Below are 17,637 nucleotides of genomic sequence, written 5' to 3' on the forward strand. Positions count from 1 at the left end.
TTTTTAAAGATTTTATTTATTTATTTGACAGAGAGAGACACAGTGAGAGAGGGAACACAAGCAGGGGGAGTGGGAGAGGGAGAAGCAGGCTCCCTGCAGAGCAGGGAGCCCGATGCGGGACTCGATCCCAGGACCCTGGGATCATGACCTGAGCTGAAGGCAGTCGCTTAACCAACTGAGCCACCCAGGCGCCCAATGCTGAGCATATTTTAATATGTTAACTGGATATTATGGTATTCCATTTTGTTAAGCGCTTTATCAAATTTTGATTTCCAACAAAAGCAGGACTTGAGATGAGATCAAACAGTTCATTTGGAAAGTGATCCAAGGAAGGCCTCAAAGAGCAGACATACAAATCCAAACAATCATAGAACTTGTTTCATATTGGTGACCAGCCACAGTATCAATCTGGAGTACTCTGCTTCTTTCTTTCATGTTTCTTTGTCCTCTTTGTACTAGGGACAGTTTCAGACTTCACCCAGAAAACTTCAACCAATGGACATCAGGGAGAACACAGTTTGCGATGTGCTAAGCATTAGGCACAGCTCGGAGAATGGCAGACTTGATATTCGTTGTTTTCACCAGCTAGGTTCTGAAGCCATGTGTCATGAAAGCAATACATAACTAATACAAAGTGGAAAAGGGAGGATGGGTGAAAGCTAAAGAGAAATAACAAATTAAGGAAGAGTTTATTGTTCTTTAATAAAATAGTAGAGACTTTAGCATTCAAAAAGGATAAGGGAAAAATATCTATCTGTACTTAGGTGTGTGTTGTACATAAACTTTATTTATAGGGCAGCAAAAGTCTTAAAAATCAGAAAAAAAGGAAAATCAGAAAAGACAGTAGATATAAGTATGAAATTAGCAAACCTCACTAAATACCTAAGTAGAAAAATTATTTTTTAATATTGAAGGACCTTTTCTACATCCATACACACACATATACATCCACACACACACACGTTAAGTGAGGCCATAAAAACAAGTGTCAACAAAATTAATGATCAAAAATCATACAAAGTATGTTCTACATAATGGATTGAAATTAGAAACCAGTAACAGGAAAAGGAATTGGCAAAATTTACATGTATGTGGAAATTAAACAACATACAACCAAATAATAGGTCAAAGAAGAAATCACTAGAGAAACGGGAAAATAGTTTGAGATGAAAGAAAATTAAATGTAACATACCAATTTATGGAATGAAGCTAAAGCAGGGAGTAAAGATGGAATATAATAGCTGAAAATGTCTATGTTAAAAAGAAGAGGAAGATCTCAAATCAATAACCTAAACTTCCACCTTAATACCAGAAAAGAGCAAACTAAACCCAATGGAAATTAAAGGAAAGAATAAAATAGAAAAACAATAGGGAAATTCAATAAAACCATAAAGTGATTTTTAAAAGATCAACAAAATTGATAAACCTATAGCTATGCTGACCAAGAAAAAAAAGAACATGCAAAATTAGTAAAATAAGGAAAGAGGGGATATTACTACTACTTATACATAAATAAGATTACAAATGAATACTATGAACAACTGAATGCCAATAAGCTAGATAAGCTAAATAAAATGAACAATTTCCTAGAGAGACACAAGCTATTGAAATTGATAAAAGAAGAAATACAAATCTGAACTTATAGAAGAAACCAAGTAAACAAACAAAAACAAAACTTCCAACAAAGAAAAGCCCAAACCCAGATGGTTTTACTGCTAGATTCTAATAAATGTTTAAAGAATTAACATTAATACTTCATGAACACTTACCAAAAAAAGAGGAAATGAAATAATTCGCAACTAATTCTATGAGGTCATAGACATCTCAAGAAAACACCACATCAGTATCCCTTAAGAATACAGACACAAAAATCCTCAACAGTAAATTAGCAAACCAAATCTAGCAACATATAAAAAGGTTTATGAACCATGATCAAATGGGATTGATTACAGGATTGCAACTGTTTCAACATATGAAAATTAATTAAATTAATACATCATGTTAATAAAGGAAAAAAACACAAGGTTATCTCAATAGATGCAGAAAAAACATCTTGACAAAATCTAATACCCTTCATGATAAAAATACTCAACATACTAGGAAGAGACTTTTCTCAACCTGATAAAGAACATCTGTGACGTATCTAATATCATATTAAATCTTAAAATATTGAAAAGCTTCCCCCTAGGATCAGAAACATGATGTCTGCTCTCATCATTTCTATACAACAGTGTACCAGAAGTTCTAATGAATGCAATTACGCAAGAAAAAGAAATAAAGGGTCTCCAGATTGCAAAGGAGAAAGTAAAACTATCTAGATGTGCAGATGACATAATCTTATATACAGAAGACATTAAAAATCCACAACAAAACTATTTGAGCTAATAATCAAGTCTGGCAAAGTTGCAAGATACAAAAATTAATTGTATTTCTAACATTAGCAATGAATGATATGAAAATGAAATTAAGAAAACAATTACATTTATAACAGCATCAAAACCAAGAAAATACTAAGGAATTGAACAAATTAAGTGTAATACTGGAATCAGTAAACTACAAAATGTTTTTTTTTTTTTAAAGATTTTATTTATTTATTTGAGAGAGAGAGAATGAGAGAGAGCACATGAGAGAGGAGAGGGTCAGAGGGAGAAGCAGACTCCCTGCCGAGCAGGAAGCCCGACGCGGGACTCGATCCAGGGACTCCAGGATCATGACCTGAGCCGAAGGCAGTCGCTTAACCAACTGAGCCACCCAGGCGCCCCACTACAAAATGTTTTTGAAAGGAATTAAAGACCTAAATATTTTGAAAGACATCCTATTTTCATGGATCAGATTTATTTTTGTTAAGAAGCTAATACTCCCCAAATTTATCTATAGATTATACCTAACCCTATCTAAATCATAGCTAGCATTTTTACAGAAATGAACAAGCTGATACTTAAACTCATTAAGAAAATGCATGGGAAACAGAATAGCCAAAACAATATTGAAAAAGAACAATTTCAAAATTTATCACAAAGCTATAGTAATCAAGACAGTATGGTACTGGCATAAATGATGACATATAATAAGACAATAGAGGGGCACCTGGGTGGCTCAGTCAGTTAAGCACCAGCCTTCAGCTTAGGTCATGATCCCACGGTCCTGGAATCAAATCCTGCATGGGGAAACCTGCTTCTTCCTCTCCCTCTGCTATCCCCCCCCCCAACTTGTACACTCTGGCTTGCTCTGTCAAATAAATAAATAAAAATCTTTAAAAAAAAAGACAATAGAACAAAGACTTCAGAAATAAACCCTTATATTAATGGTCAACTGACTTTCTACAAGAATGTCAAGGTAATCAAATATGGGAAAGAATGGTCTTTTCAACAAATGGTAATGCAACAACTGGGTATCCACATGCAAAAGGATCTAGCTGAACCCCTATTTTCTAAAATATACAAAAATTAACTTAAAAGAGACCATAGATCTAAACATAAAAGTCAAACCTACAGAACTGTTAGTATAGATTATAGGATTATATCTTCATGATCTTGGGTTGAGCAATGGTTTCTTAGTTACGACACCAAAGCACTAGCCACAAAGGAAAAAAATATATTGGATTTCATCAAAATTAAAACTTTTGTGCATGAAGAACATTACATAGATAGTGAAAAGACAACACACAAAATGGGAGAAAATGTATGCAAAATCATATACCTGGTAAGGGTCTAGTATGCACAATATATAAAGAGCTCTTTAAACTCAAGAACAAAAAGACAAACAACCAACTAAACAATGTAGGACAGGAGTAGGTATTTTTCCACATTTTCCCGAAGATATACAACAGCCAACAAGCATATGAAAAGAATGCTCACCATCATTTAGTCATAAGGAAAATGCAAATCAAAACCACAATGAGAACACTTTACACTCACTAAGATGGTTAAAATCAATCAATCAATCAATCAATCATAAGTGTTGGTGAGGAAGGATGTGGAAAAGTTGGAACCCTCATAAATCCTTAGTGGTAATGTAAAATGGTGCAGCTCTGGAAAACAGTCTGGCAGTTCCTCAAACAGTTAAACACAGAATTACCATATGACCCAGCAATTCCACTCTAGATATAAGAAATAAATCACATGTCTACCCAAACCTCTATGTAAGTGTTCATAGCAACACTTTTCATAATAGCCAAAAGATATAAACAAGCCAAATATCATAAACTGGTAAGTCAATAAATAAAAAGTGGTATATGCATATGATGGAACATTATTCAGGCATAAAATGGAACAAAATACTGGGGCGCCTGAGTGGCTCAGTCAGTTAAGCACTGACTCTTGACCTCAGCTCAGGTCTCAATCTCAGTCGTGAGTTCAAGCCCCGCATTGGGCTCCATGCTGGGTGCAGAGCCTACTTAAAAAAAAAAAAAAAAAAAGGAACAAAGCACTGATTCTTTCTAAATTTCTGACCCAGAGAATCAGTGGGCTGATTAAAATGATTATTGTTTCATGTCACTTAATTCGGAATGGTGTATAATACAGCAAAGACAACTGGAAAAGCACATGTGATTTTTATAGTAAAAACAAGCCAACTCTTGTTCCCTGATGGTTCCTCTTTTCATAGTGCTCTAAAGTCACATATACAACTCCCCACAAAAGAAAGCAGATATGAAAATACATGGGTATATAAACACGTATATTTTTTATAACATAAGAAAATTACATCGTTTTCAAAATACCAAAAAATATCACCTAACATTCTGGTATGTTATAGAATTCAAAATACTCCCAAAGATATCATGGAGGTAGGTATATACAACAGCTTAGGCTTCCAAAAGCTGTGTAGTTTTCAAAGTTTGGATGCAATTTCAGACAATTTTTCCTGAATGGTCTTGCCTTTAATAGGGTTTATCATACAGCAACACTTTTCTGATTTCCCAGGTTGTTCTCACTGAGAATAGATTTGGCCTTATTGGTAACTTTGAAGCCTCCTATATTTGACTTAAAGGTGTTATGACATTTTACCTTTTAAGTAACAGACAAATTCTGGCTCTGTCTATGCATACTGTGTGATCTCAAAGAAAAATGACAACTTTCTTTGCCTTATCTATGTCTTACTTGATTCAATCAGGGTGATTCTAAGGATTAAATGAGAGAAGACATGAAAAGTCCTGGGCACACAGTGTTAGGCACAAAAGAAACAGAACACCTCTGAAACCTAACCTTAAGACTCAAGACTATGGCTTAGTAGCTGCAGAAGAGAATCACATACTAATAGTAATTATATGGATTTCTAAGTCTTATTTTGCGATTTTTAGTAGACCATTTTAAAAGTTAAGCATATTATGAAACACATCAATTTATGCTAGATAAAGTAATATTTCAGGAACAGAGGTTAATTTTTAATATGTACCTTGATTAAATATTTTTCCCATCTGTCTGCTGTAACAGATTTGCCAATCTTCCTCATCAACTTCAAATGGAGCTCCACCAATTCTTTCGGTACTTAAAAAAAGAAAAAAATACTGTTAGCCAGCAGAATAAAATGTTTATAAACATTTAAGATGATAAAAAAAGAACTTTCCCAGGGCACCTGGGTGGCTCAGTCAGTTAAGCGTCCTTTGGCTCAGGTCATGATCCCAGGAATTCTGGGGATTGAGTACCTGCTTCTCCCTCTCCCTGCTGCTCCCCTTGTTTGTGCTCTCTCTCTCTCTGCCAAATAAATAAATAAAATCTTTAAAAAAAAAAAAAAGAACTTTCCCCAACCCTGAATACTTTTTCAAAATAGATGATGTTGATTTTAGCTATCTCTTAAACCCTGAATCAGAAAAGACTAAACTAGGGCAAGAAATAACTGAAAACCACTCTCTTAAAGATGAGAAGGAATATTCATTCACATTTTCTTTCAAAGTATTCAAGTAAGAATGAACCTGAGGGGCGCCTGGGTGGTTCAGTTGGTTAACTGTCTGCCTTAGACTCGGGTCATGATCCTGGGGTCCTGGGATTGAGCCCCACATTGGGCTCTCTGCTCAGTGGGAAGCCTGCTTCTCCCTCCCTCTCTGACCCTCCACCCTGTTCGTGCTCTCACTCACTCTCTCTCAAACGAATAAATAAAAAATCTTTTAAAAAAAGAAAAGAATGAACTTGAATGTAATCCGTGGATTTTTAGAGTGATAATGATGTGTCAATGTAGGTTCATCAATTGTAACAAATGTACTTCTGTGGTGCCAGGGTGTGGATAGTGGGGAGGTTCTATGTGTTGGGGAAGAGGGTACATGTGAACTCTCTGCACTTTGTGCTCTTTATTTCTGTGAATCTAAAACTGCTCTAAAAAATAAAGCCCGTAAAAAAAAAAAATACCATCAAGTAAAAGCCTTTAACCATACAAGTAAAATTTCTACTAGTATTTATTTCTCTTAACACATATTTGGAATAATTTACTGATCCTGCAAACCAAGACATAGATCCAATCCACAGAGTTAGGAAAGAATCAGGGAATATAAATCCCAAGTTGATAGATATCTCAGAAATAGAGTCTAATGGTTTTCAAACTATTTCACAAAACTACTCTTTCAATCTATACCTTCTCTAAGTGCTAAAGTCCTTCATAGCATCCCTATGGATCTTCACTTGACAACCTTTAGGACAGAAAACTGACTTATCTTCTGAAGTTCTAGTTATTAGAAAGTTAGCCTTAGATGTGGTCAAAATCTGCCTTCCTACACCTTCCTTCCCTGGTTCTTACTCTTATTCTCTAGCTTCAAAGACAATACTTTCAATTCCTCTTCTGCTGGAACTTTCAAATATTTGAAGATTGTTTTATCTTCCCTCAGGTTTTCTCTTCTAACTGTAAACAACCAGAGTTCCATATATCCCTTGGGCATGATCTGATTATGTTGTTTAATTATATGAGTTAGACTCGAGGGAAATAAAGGACACACACATGTGCCTATCAAATTTAGCATTTCCCAAATACCAAATACCACTAGTAACCTAAGAGAAACTGGAGGTATACTCTCTAAAAAGGTTCTATAATCAAGTACAACAGAAAAATACTGAATCCAAAAAAAAGTTGTTTTGTTGTTGTTTTACTGCAAGACTTCTTGATGTCTTTATTGATTGATCTTATGTGTACTGTGAATATCCAAGAAAAGGATATAATCTGCACATTCCCTAATATATTTTATCATGGAATTTTTGTGTGTGTGAAACATACACTACCTTATCTTAGGATACAAGTGCTCTAAAGAACAGGTTGGGAAATGATGGACTAATTTTCAGTCATTCTTTCAGACTCTTCATTCTCCACTAAAGCCAATTTTAACTTGAAATGACCTTGAAGTATAAAAACATTCACCCATTCAACAAATTTCTGTGGGACCACTACTTTAAACAAGAAAAAGTCTCTACCCTTAATGAGCCTACTTAAGTGAGTCTTAGGGGGTTATTAGACAGTGGGTGGGTTGGAGGTGGGGGTCGGGGAGAAGCATAGGAGGAGTGGTTATAGACAAGTAGATAGACTATTATACCAAGTCTAAACCTAAATTTGGGATTGAGGGTGGAGCAGAGAAAAGGGGGTAAAGGACATTACTTAAAGAAGTAACAGCAAATACAAAAGATGAAAAATAAAATGATCATGGAAGTGGAGGCATGGGCACAAAAAAAGGGCATGATAATAAAGATGATGTCCAGGCAAAGAAGTTCACATTTTATTTAAAAGTTTAGGCAAGAGAGTGCTCTCTGCATTTTAGAAAGCAATTGAATTGCAGGAAAGCAGACTGCTTTTATTTGCTTGCTTGTTTTAGGAGGTGGGATGCAAGGCAGAGATTAAATGTAAATTCTGCAAAATATCAACCCAGAAAGATGGGAGTAACCTGAACTTAGGTAGAGGTGGTATAGACAGAAGTGGGCAGATCTGAGAAAAGTTTAGGAAACAAATAATACAATTTAGTGATTGACTGGTTGTGCAAAGCTATAGAGAAAGTCAAGAAAACCTTAGGCACTGGCTAGGCAACTGAGTAGATGCCAATGACAACACAGGAAAAAAAAGACCAGGGCTCAGGTGTCCCTCTACCATTTAATACAAGGTGACTAGGATTCTTCTGGTCAAGTTCTTTAAACACTGAATGTCAAACTCCTCATCTGTAAAGGGCTACATTAACTATCTTACAGTTTTAAAAGTACAAAAACCAACATTACATAAAGCTAAAACATCTTTATTTTTACTTCTGTTGTGATACTTGGGGAACCATGGCCTGTTTCAATTTCTCCTTTTCTGCCTTCCCCAAACACAACAGTCTTGATGATTCGGCCTTCATACATCTCAACTCTGCTCCCTCTTTCCCCCAATTTCTCCAGGATATCACTGTACTGTCTCACTTCAGAAAAATAGCTGTGATAATCCCTTATAACCAAACCAACCTTCCAAAAATACTGTTTTCGTAACACTTCTCATTCACTGACACCTTTTCTGGCTCCTAAATTCCTATATTAAACTCATCCAGATTCCTTACCGTAGCCTCAGAGTCTTATAATTTCAGTCTCAACCTAACTCTCCAATCCTTCTCTCTCACTTTTACACTGAAATCCTTAATTCAAATCATTCTGGCCTGTTCACATACCCAGACCACTACCTATCTGGGCTTTATTTAAGCCCTCCAGCTTACTGTTTTCTCCCCCTTTGAATCATATTTCTCTTTCAGTGTCTCATCAATAAAAGGCCCAAAGTCTCTGTGATAGCCTTCTAATGATTCTGGCAACATGTTTGTCTTTGGAACACCCAAAGTATTCATATTGCCTGTATCACTCCCTTAGCAGTTCGCTAAAGCTTTAGATCAGTATTTTATACATGTCTTCCATATCATACAGATATATAAAATCACAAAAAACATTTTGATAAAATTGGTACTATTTCTAAAAATCTAACAGGACAGAAATAAATATATGCCCAAAAAATGGTTTTCAGCCCACTTGACAAATATAGTCCTTGTTGATTTAGGCATGTAGAAATAAATTATATATTACTTGATTTGCTTATTAGAGCACTGGCTCTTCCACAGAACTAACAGAAATATAAGATGAGCCACATAATTTCAAATTTTCTAGTAGTTCATTCATAAAAATAAAGAGGCCAAAATTAACTTTAATAATGTATTTTACTTAACACTATATATCCCAACGTTATTTTAATATACAGTGAGGATTTAAAATACCAGGTATTTTACATTTTCTTCACTTGATATTTTATTTTTTAAATTGTGGCATAAATGACATATAGCATTATATTTGTTTCAACTGTGCAACACAGTGATTCAATATTTGTATACATTGTAAAATGATCACCACAATAAGTCTAGTTATCATCTACCGCCTTACATGCCTGTAAAAAATATCTGTGATAAGAATTTTTAAGATTTACTCTCTTAGCAACTTTCTAACAGGCAATACAGTATTACTAAATGTAATCACCATGATGTACACTATATTCCCATGACTTATTAATTTTATAGCTAGAAATCTGTACCTTTTGACCCCCTTCACTCAATTTACATCTTATTTTTTGTACTAAGTATTCAAAACATACTGTGTATTTTATACTTACAGCACACCTCACTTCACACTAGCCACATTCAAGTGCTCAAGAGCCACTTATGGTTAGTGGCTACTGTAGTGGATCATACAGAGCTGGTGTATTTAAAACTAAAATTTATAACCCACAATTTGCTAATAATTTACTTATATTTTTGAGATAATTGACATAACATTATATTACTTTCAGGTATGCAACATAATTCAGTATGTGTATATACTGCATCACCAAATAAGTCTAAGTTAACATCCGATTTGCTTATATTTTTTGTTACAAATAGAACTGACACACTGGGTGTCATACGCAACTGATGGATTGTTGAACACTACATCTAAAACTAATGATGTACTATAGGTTAGCTAATTCAATTTAAATTAAAAAAAAAAAATAGAACCGACAAGCTGATGACCTTTATGGACATTAGCAGCTCTTAAAATTTTGTCAATTGATAAGAAATGGGCAAAAACTTCAACAGAAAAATTAACCAACATCATGGTTAAATTGAAAATATTAAAATTCCCATACTCTGTATTCTCTAAACATGCTGTCCATTCAATAGACCATTCTATGATGATGGAAATAGTCTGTATCTGCACTTTCCAATATAGTAGCCATCTACATGTGATTTTACAGCACACTTGATACGTGGCTAATAAAACTGAAACACTACACTTCTAATTTTTTTTTTTAAAGATTTTACTTATTTGACAGAGAGTGAGCGAGCACAAGCAGGGGCAATGGCAGGCAAAGGGAGGCAGAGGGAGAGGGAGAAGCAGGCTCCCCGCGGAGCAGGACCCCGGGATCATAACCTGAGCTGAAGGCAGACGCCCAACCGACTGAGCTACCCAGATGCCCCTACACTTTAAATTTTTTAAATTAAATTTAAATATCCACACGTGGCAAGTGGCTAAGACTTTGGACAGTGCAGCTATAAATCATCAATCATATTTTTAAAACACAGGATCATTTTCTAAACCACGGAGTGACAATCTGTAAATTCACTTATTTATCACCTGGAACATTTTCTAAATATCTCACTGCCCAAATATTAGGTAATTATTAACTTCCTTCTATTGATATATCTGTTAGCCAACTTTGTGTCATTCTGATAAATACAGGTTTTGTCACAACTGAACTAAGATCTCTACCTTTCACATGATAGTTTGATATATAACCTTTAACTGACCCATTTCTTTCACAAGGCCTCAGGAGGTGAAAGATTCTGAAGCAGAAGAGGTCAGGGCCCTGTGAATTCATGAAGGCCCTGCCAAGATGATGTAGGCATGAAGCAGCAGAAAGTGGTAGAATCCCAGACCACTCTGATCCAATCACCCAAAGATGTTCTATATTTGGACATTTTTCTAAAGCATCTTCTCAGCACCAAGTCTTAAGAATGACGCTGCTTTTACAGTTCCAGTCTTAGTACTTATAATTCTGCTTTTTTTTTTTTTAAGATTTTATTTATTTATTTGACAGAGAGACACACAGTGAGAGCAGGATCACAAGCAGGGGGAGAGGGAGAGGGAGAAACAGGCTTCCCGCGGAGCAGGGAGCCCGATGCAGGGCTCGATCCCAGGACTCTGGGATCATGACCTGAGCCGAAGGCAGACGCTTAACGACTGAGCCACCCAGGCGCCCCTATAATTCTGCTTTCTAAGTGGTCGAAATTTACAGTAGCTCATAATAACTACATGTTAGAATTCCTCTCATTTCTCAATAAAGTCTTTTACTTAAACATCCTCTATTCTTGTAAGCAAAGATACACTTTGTCACAAAAACAGTTGATTTCATATTAGGTCATTGATCAAAGAACACTAGTTTCAGATACAATGATTAAAAGATAATCTTATAATAAACTTATACTTGCTGCCCAGTTTTTCCAAACTCTGTTGAGGGAGCACAGCTTTAGCAATTATGAGACTATTCCCACAGACCACTTGATCCTTGAAATAACTGTTATGTCTTTATATACTTTACCTTCAAATAATTCATTTAATCAATCACTCTAAAATTTTCTGAAAAGCAAACGGCTTGAGACAATGAACTGTAACTCAGGCCACTCTCTGAAAAACAACAGTTCAGAGATGCCAAGTAAGTATAATATAAATCGCTAAACTCAGCTTATTACCATAATGGGAAAAAATAAATCCAAGAAGAGCTGTTATGCAGGCAGACAAACCAAGGGGTATCTGCTACTCTACTTAAGGTTTCTGAGTTTCATTTAGAACCATACTGCTGTTCCCTTATAGGTGGAGAAACCAAACATGGTTCAGATTATTTCAGAACCAAAACTGTGAAAATGTTTCTGCTACAAACAAAGTAATCAGTGTACTGCAAATATCAGCATGGTTGGATAACCATGCAATTCAGCACTCCTTCCTGAAGGAGAAGGTAGATGTTGCTTTATGGAGAGGAAAGGCCTTTCTCTGGGTAAGATGATGTAAGCCACACTCACATTAGTCAGTTTTTAAAGGGTTTCTTTTTCATTATACTTAAGGAACAGCATCCTGGCAGAGGGAATCTGAGATACTTGAGGCAATGGCTTCCAGGACCATTTGCTTCAATTCTAATCATATGTTATTTCCCTTCTCTCTCTCTACTCAATTTAATAACCATAAAGGACTTAAGGGGTATGGAGGGGAGAAGGGAGAGAAAGACCCAAAACAAATTTAAAAAGAAAGAAATAGGGGCACCTGGGTGGCTCAGTTGGTTAAGCATCTGCCTTCAGCTCAGGTCATGATCTCAGGGTCCTGGGATGGAGCCCCATGTGATGCTCCCTGCTCCAGCAGAGAGTATATTTCTCCCTCTCCCTCTGCTCCTCCCCCCAACTCATGCTCTCTTTCACTCTCTCAAATAACTAAAAATATAAAAAAAAGAAAAAAGAAAAACAGTGATGTGACAGTATTTAAGAGGAGGACTTTTCCTCCAACAAATTCAAACACAGTGAAAAGTTGAAAGACTAGTACACCCTTCACCTAGATGCAGCAGTTGGTAACATTCCAGGGAAACACTTTACATAGGGTAAAACCATCAGGGAAAGGCTCTCTAATAAAGATGAGACCTTAAAGAAGCAGCCAACCAAGCCAAGGAAAAAAAGAGTATGCTAGCCTGTAGAGAGGTCCTGAGGCAGCCAAAAGCTACCAGTGTGGCTGGAGAAGTGAACAAGGGTCAAATCTTACAAAGCCTTGGGAGCCACGTAAAGAGTTTGTATTTTATTCTTAGTGTAATGAGAACTCGAGGAAGGAATTTAGGAAAGTTTAATGATCCAAGTTTTTAAAAAGATCATTCTGTGTCTAGGATCTGCTTCAAAATAATCTAGGCAGTGGTGGGGGGGGGGAGGTTAGGGGGTAGTGTCTGGGTAGGTGGAGTTACAGATGAAACAAAATCATAAAATTGTACTGAAGGGGGTGATGGGTATATGAAAGTTCATTATACAACCTTCTACTTTTATATGTTTCACATTTTTCATAATTTAAAAAGGTAAAGGATATGTGGAGGTCACTTTGGTTGCTCTGTGAGGAATGAATGAGAGAGAAGCAAAGAGAACTAATTCGGAGGCTACAGCCACACTTCAGGCAAGAGGTAATGATGGCCTGGACTAAGGCTGCAGCAGTAGAGATGCAGAGAAGAGCCTTCAAGGCAAGTTGCAAAATGTAAAAGCTTTTTTTTTTTTTTTTTTTAAAGATTTTATTTATTTATTTGACAGAGAAAGACACAGCGAGAGAGGGAACACAAACGGGGAGTGGGAGAGGGAGAAGCAGACTCCCTGCTGAGCAGGGAGCTCGATGCGGGACTCGATCCTGGGACTCCAGGATCATGACCTGAGCCGGAGGCAGTCGCTTAACCAACTGAGCCACCCAGGCACCCGCAAAATGTAAAAGCTTCTTAACAAGCACCTTCACCAATCTTGATCTCAGGAAGTGACTACAATATATTTGTCTTCCATATGATCCCAACTAATTTGTTCATGTATAAAAGCAGAAACCACAACTTTTTGTTAAATTATACTAAGTTAGGAAAGAAACATATACACACATTTAATAAAGTCAAATAAATCTATTTGTAACATTTCTTATTTCTGATACTCTTCATCATTTCAAATGTTCACATTTCACTTAAGTCTGAACTTAATATTTCAACTAATACTTAAAAGCTATATTTTTTGTATATTATGAAAAGCACTAGACAAAGTGAGGCGAAAGAGGTACAAACATGAATTTTCTCGCCCATAAATGGAGTTGATCTAAAGTCCTCCAGCTCTAATATTAAACCCCTATGGCTAGGTACTGAGGCAAGTATTTATTTGCCTAATAATAACACAATAATTATAGGATCTAAGAATTTCTGGACTGAAAGCATGATCTAATTCACACTCTCTGACAGACTAGAAAATTTAGTAACTAAGATGTGATGTGAATTGTCCACCACCAAGCAGAAGCCAACCAAGAGCCCAAACCTTCCAAGCCCAGGGCTCTTTCTAATGTTTCTTTAAGCATCAAATAGAGGAGCAGTTCAGAAGACCTAACATCAATCAAGCCACCCTTTTTGCACAGGTCCATTTCTGGGTTTTGATCTTGGGTGGCTCCTTTCCCTCTCTCTGTCTCTATCTCTCTCTCACTCTCTAAAAAAAAAGAGAGAGAGAGAGAGAAAGAAATTATGTAAACTAACAGTATGCAGGAGAGTTCTGAGGAAGAGGAGACGAAAATGATGACAAAAGTGCCTTTGGGCTTCAGTTTGCTGTGTTAGTCATCAGGTGATATCACTAACTCAAGACAACTTAATTGCAGTTTATTTTTTTCCCTTTCTCTCCTTTTTGAGGGGAGAAATGGAAGAGGTGAATGTACCCATTAAAATGTGTATACAGGAGCAAATAATGAAGTCTGTATGTTTAACTAAAGAAATACTGGGGCACCTGGGTGTCTCAGTCGGTTAAGCGACTGCCTTCAGCTCAGGTCATGATCCCACCCAGTGTCCTGGGATGGAGCCCAGGGTTGAGCTCCCTGCTCAGCGGGGAGTCTGCTTCTCCCTCCCCCCTGCTCTTGGGCTCTCACTCACTCTTTCTTTCTCTCCCTCTCAAATAAATACATAAAATCTTTAAAAAAAAAAAAAAGAAAAGAAAAGAAATACCTACATGGGGGTGCCTGGCTAGCTTAGTCAGTAGACCATCCATCTGACTCTTGATCCCTGGGGTCATGAGTTTGAGCACCACATTGGGTTAGAGATTACTTAAAAAAGGGCAGGGGAGGGGAGAGCCTACGTGGCACAGTGGGTTAAACATCCGATTCTTGGTTTTGGCTAAGGTCATGATCTCAGGGTGTTGAGATCCAGCCCTGCATCGGACTCTTTGCTCAGCACGCGAAGTGTGCTTAAGTTTCTCTCTCCCTCTGCCCCTTCCCTCTCCCATTCTCTCTAATAAATAAATAAATCTTAAAAAAAAATACCTACATGTACAGTGATTTCCTAATACCAGATCTCTATAAAATGCCAGGCTTCTATCTTCATCATGTACACCCCATACTATCTAAAACCTTGACCAGCACACTACAAGATGCCTTTATGATCCAATGCCATGATTTTAGGTGTTATGAAATCAGCTTGATATTTCTTTTAAAGACAATTCTGCAGAACTATGAACTTAAAAGAATTCCATTTCAGGGACACTTGCCTGGCTCAGTTAGTATAGCATGCAATTCTTGATACCACAATTGTGAGTTCAAGCCCAACACTGGGCAGAGAACTTACTTAAAAAAACAAAAAACAAACAAAAAAACCCCTCCATTTCTTTGTGAAATGTATATTGTCTTTATTCCTTGCTAACAAGTGACCAGTTCACACTTTTAAACATTCATTTAACAAGCAGAGAGAAACAGATGAGTAACATACTATGTCATCTCAGAGTTTCTTGAAATCTTAGCAGAAATGGGTTCATTGTAATTTTTTTTTTTAAGATTTTATTTATTTATTTGACAGAGAGAGAGATAGCTGGAGCAGGAACACAAGCAGGGGGAGTGGGAGAGGGAGAGGCAGGCTTCCTGCCGAGCAGGGAGCCCAATGTGGGACTCGATCCCAGGACCCCAGGATCATGACCTGAGCCGAAGGCAGACGCTTAACGACTGAGCCACCCAGGCGCCCTCATTGTAATTTCTACAGTTATTTCAATAAATGAGAAAATGTATATGAAAACACTATTATAAACTGTAAAGCAATACAAACCAAGTTACTGTTAGTCACCACCAGATGGTGATCATGTCTTATTAAAAGCAAAATGCTGACACCTTATTTGGGGGCCAGCCAGCTGACTGCTAAAAATGATCAATAAGTAAACCAGAGGATCTGAATAAAATGTTGGTGATTTTTTTTTAAAGATTTATTTATTTATTTGACAGAGAGAGAGAACAAGCACAAGCAGGGGGAGCCCCAGGCAGAGAGAGAGGGAGAAGCAGACTCTGCACTGAGCAGGGAGCCCAACGTGGGGCTCGATCCCAGGACCCTGGGAACATGACCCGAACCAAAGGCAGAAGCTTACCGACAGAGCCACGCAGGCGCCCCAAAATGTTGGTGATTTTTAAGGAAATCCAACTGACGCATCAGCAAAACAAGAGCAATAAAAAATAGGTTCTGGGGGCGCCTGGGTGATTCTTTTCATGTGGAACATTTGATAACTACAATTTAAGGAAAAAATAGTGCATGTGTTTTTTGCAGTCTTATATTAGTTATTTAACCATTCATATGACCCTGAACTTTTTTAACTTCAGACGAAGATCTTTCTACTCAGCAAAATGGTACCACTAGACATTTGAGAAGAAAACAAAATCAAACCAAGATGCTGAACATCACTAATCATCAGGGAAATGCAAATCAAAACCACAAAGAGATATTACCTCACACCTGTAAAAATGGCCAAAATCAAAAACAAAGAAAATAACAAGTGTTGGTGAGGATGTGGAGAAAAAGAACCTTCGTGCACTGTTGGTAGAAATGCAAACTGGTGCAGCCACTGTGAAAAACAGGATGGAGGTGTCTGAGACAAGTAAAAATAGCATTACTATATGATCCAGTTAATTCCACTGCTGGGTATCTACCCAAAGAAAACAAAACCACTAATTCGAAAAGATTTATGTACCCTTATGTTTATGTTTATTGCAGTCTTATTTACAATAGCCAGAAATGGAAGCAACCCAAGTGTCCATCCACAGATGAATGGATAAAGATGTGGTACATACACAATGGAATATTACTCAGCCACAAAAAAGAATCAAATCTTGCCATTTGCAACAACATGGATGGGCCTACAGAGTATTATGCCAAGTAAAATAAGTCCATCAAAGACAAATACCATATGATTTCATTCATATGTGGAATTCAAGAAACAAAACAGACAAAAAGACAAAAAACAGATTCTTAAATATAGAGAACGGGTTGTGAGGGGAGGTGGGGGGGGATGGGTGAAACAGGTGAAGGGGATCAAGAGTGTGTTTCTTTTTTTGTTTGTTTTACCTTTTTTTTTTTTTTATTTGTCAGAGAGAGAGTGTGAGAGAGCACAAGCCGGCGGAGCAGCAGACAGAGGGAGAAGGAAACTCTCCACTGGGCAAGGAGCCCAATGCGGGACTGGATCCCAGGACCCCAGGATCATGACCTGAGCTGAAGGCAGATGCTTAAATGACAGAGCCACCCAGGCATCCAAGAGTATGTTTATTGTTGTTGTTTTTTTTTTAAGGTTTTATTTATTTATTTGACAGAGAGCAAGAGAGGGAACACAAGCAGGGGGAGTGGGAGAGGGAGAAGCAGGATTCCCGCTGAGCAGGGAGCCAGATGCGGGGCTCGATCCCAGGATCTTGGGATCATGACCTGAGCCGAAGGCAGATGCTTAACGACTGAGCCACCCAGGCGCCCCAAGAGTATGTTTATTGTGATGAGCACCAAGTCATGTACAGAATTTTTGAATCACTATATTGTATAACTAAAACCAATATAATAGGGTGCCTGGGTGGCTCAGTTGGTTGAGCGACTGCCTTCGGCTCAGGTCATGATCCCGGAGTCCCGGGATCGAGTCCCGCATCTGGCTCC

The 17,637-nt window shown here is 37.3% G+C and overlaps 1 protein-coding gene across 1 annotated transcript in view; it reads right to left on the minus strand.

The window, feature by feature from the left end:
• RSF1 (remodeling and spacing factor 1) overlaps positions 1-17,637 on the minus strand; it is a 151,015-nt gene that overhangs the window by 98,493 nt on the left and 34,885 nt on the right. The window contains exon 2 of the mRNA XM_081797331.1: positions 5,379-5,486. Within this exon, the coding sequence (XP_081653457.1) occupies positions 5,379-5,486 (108 nt within the window). The remainder of the gene's footprint in view (positions 1-5,378; positions 5,487-17,637) is intronic.

The sequence above is a fragment of the Leptonychotes weddellii genome, chromosome 11, assembly GCF_054177405.1.
Source record: "Leptonychotes weddellii isolate Sample4059 chromosome 11, ASM5417740v2, whole genome shotgun sequence".
In the NCBI taxonomy this organism is placed as follows: Eukaryota; Metazoa; Chordata; class Mammalia; order Carnivora; family Phocidae; genus Leptonychotes; species Leptonychotes weddellii.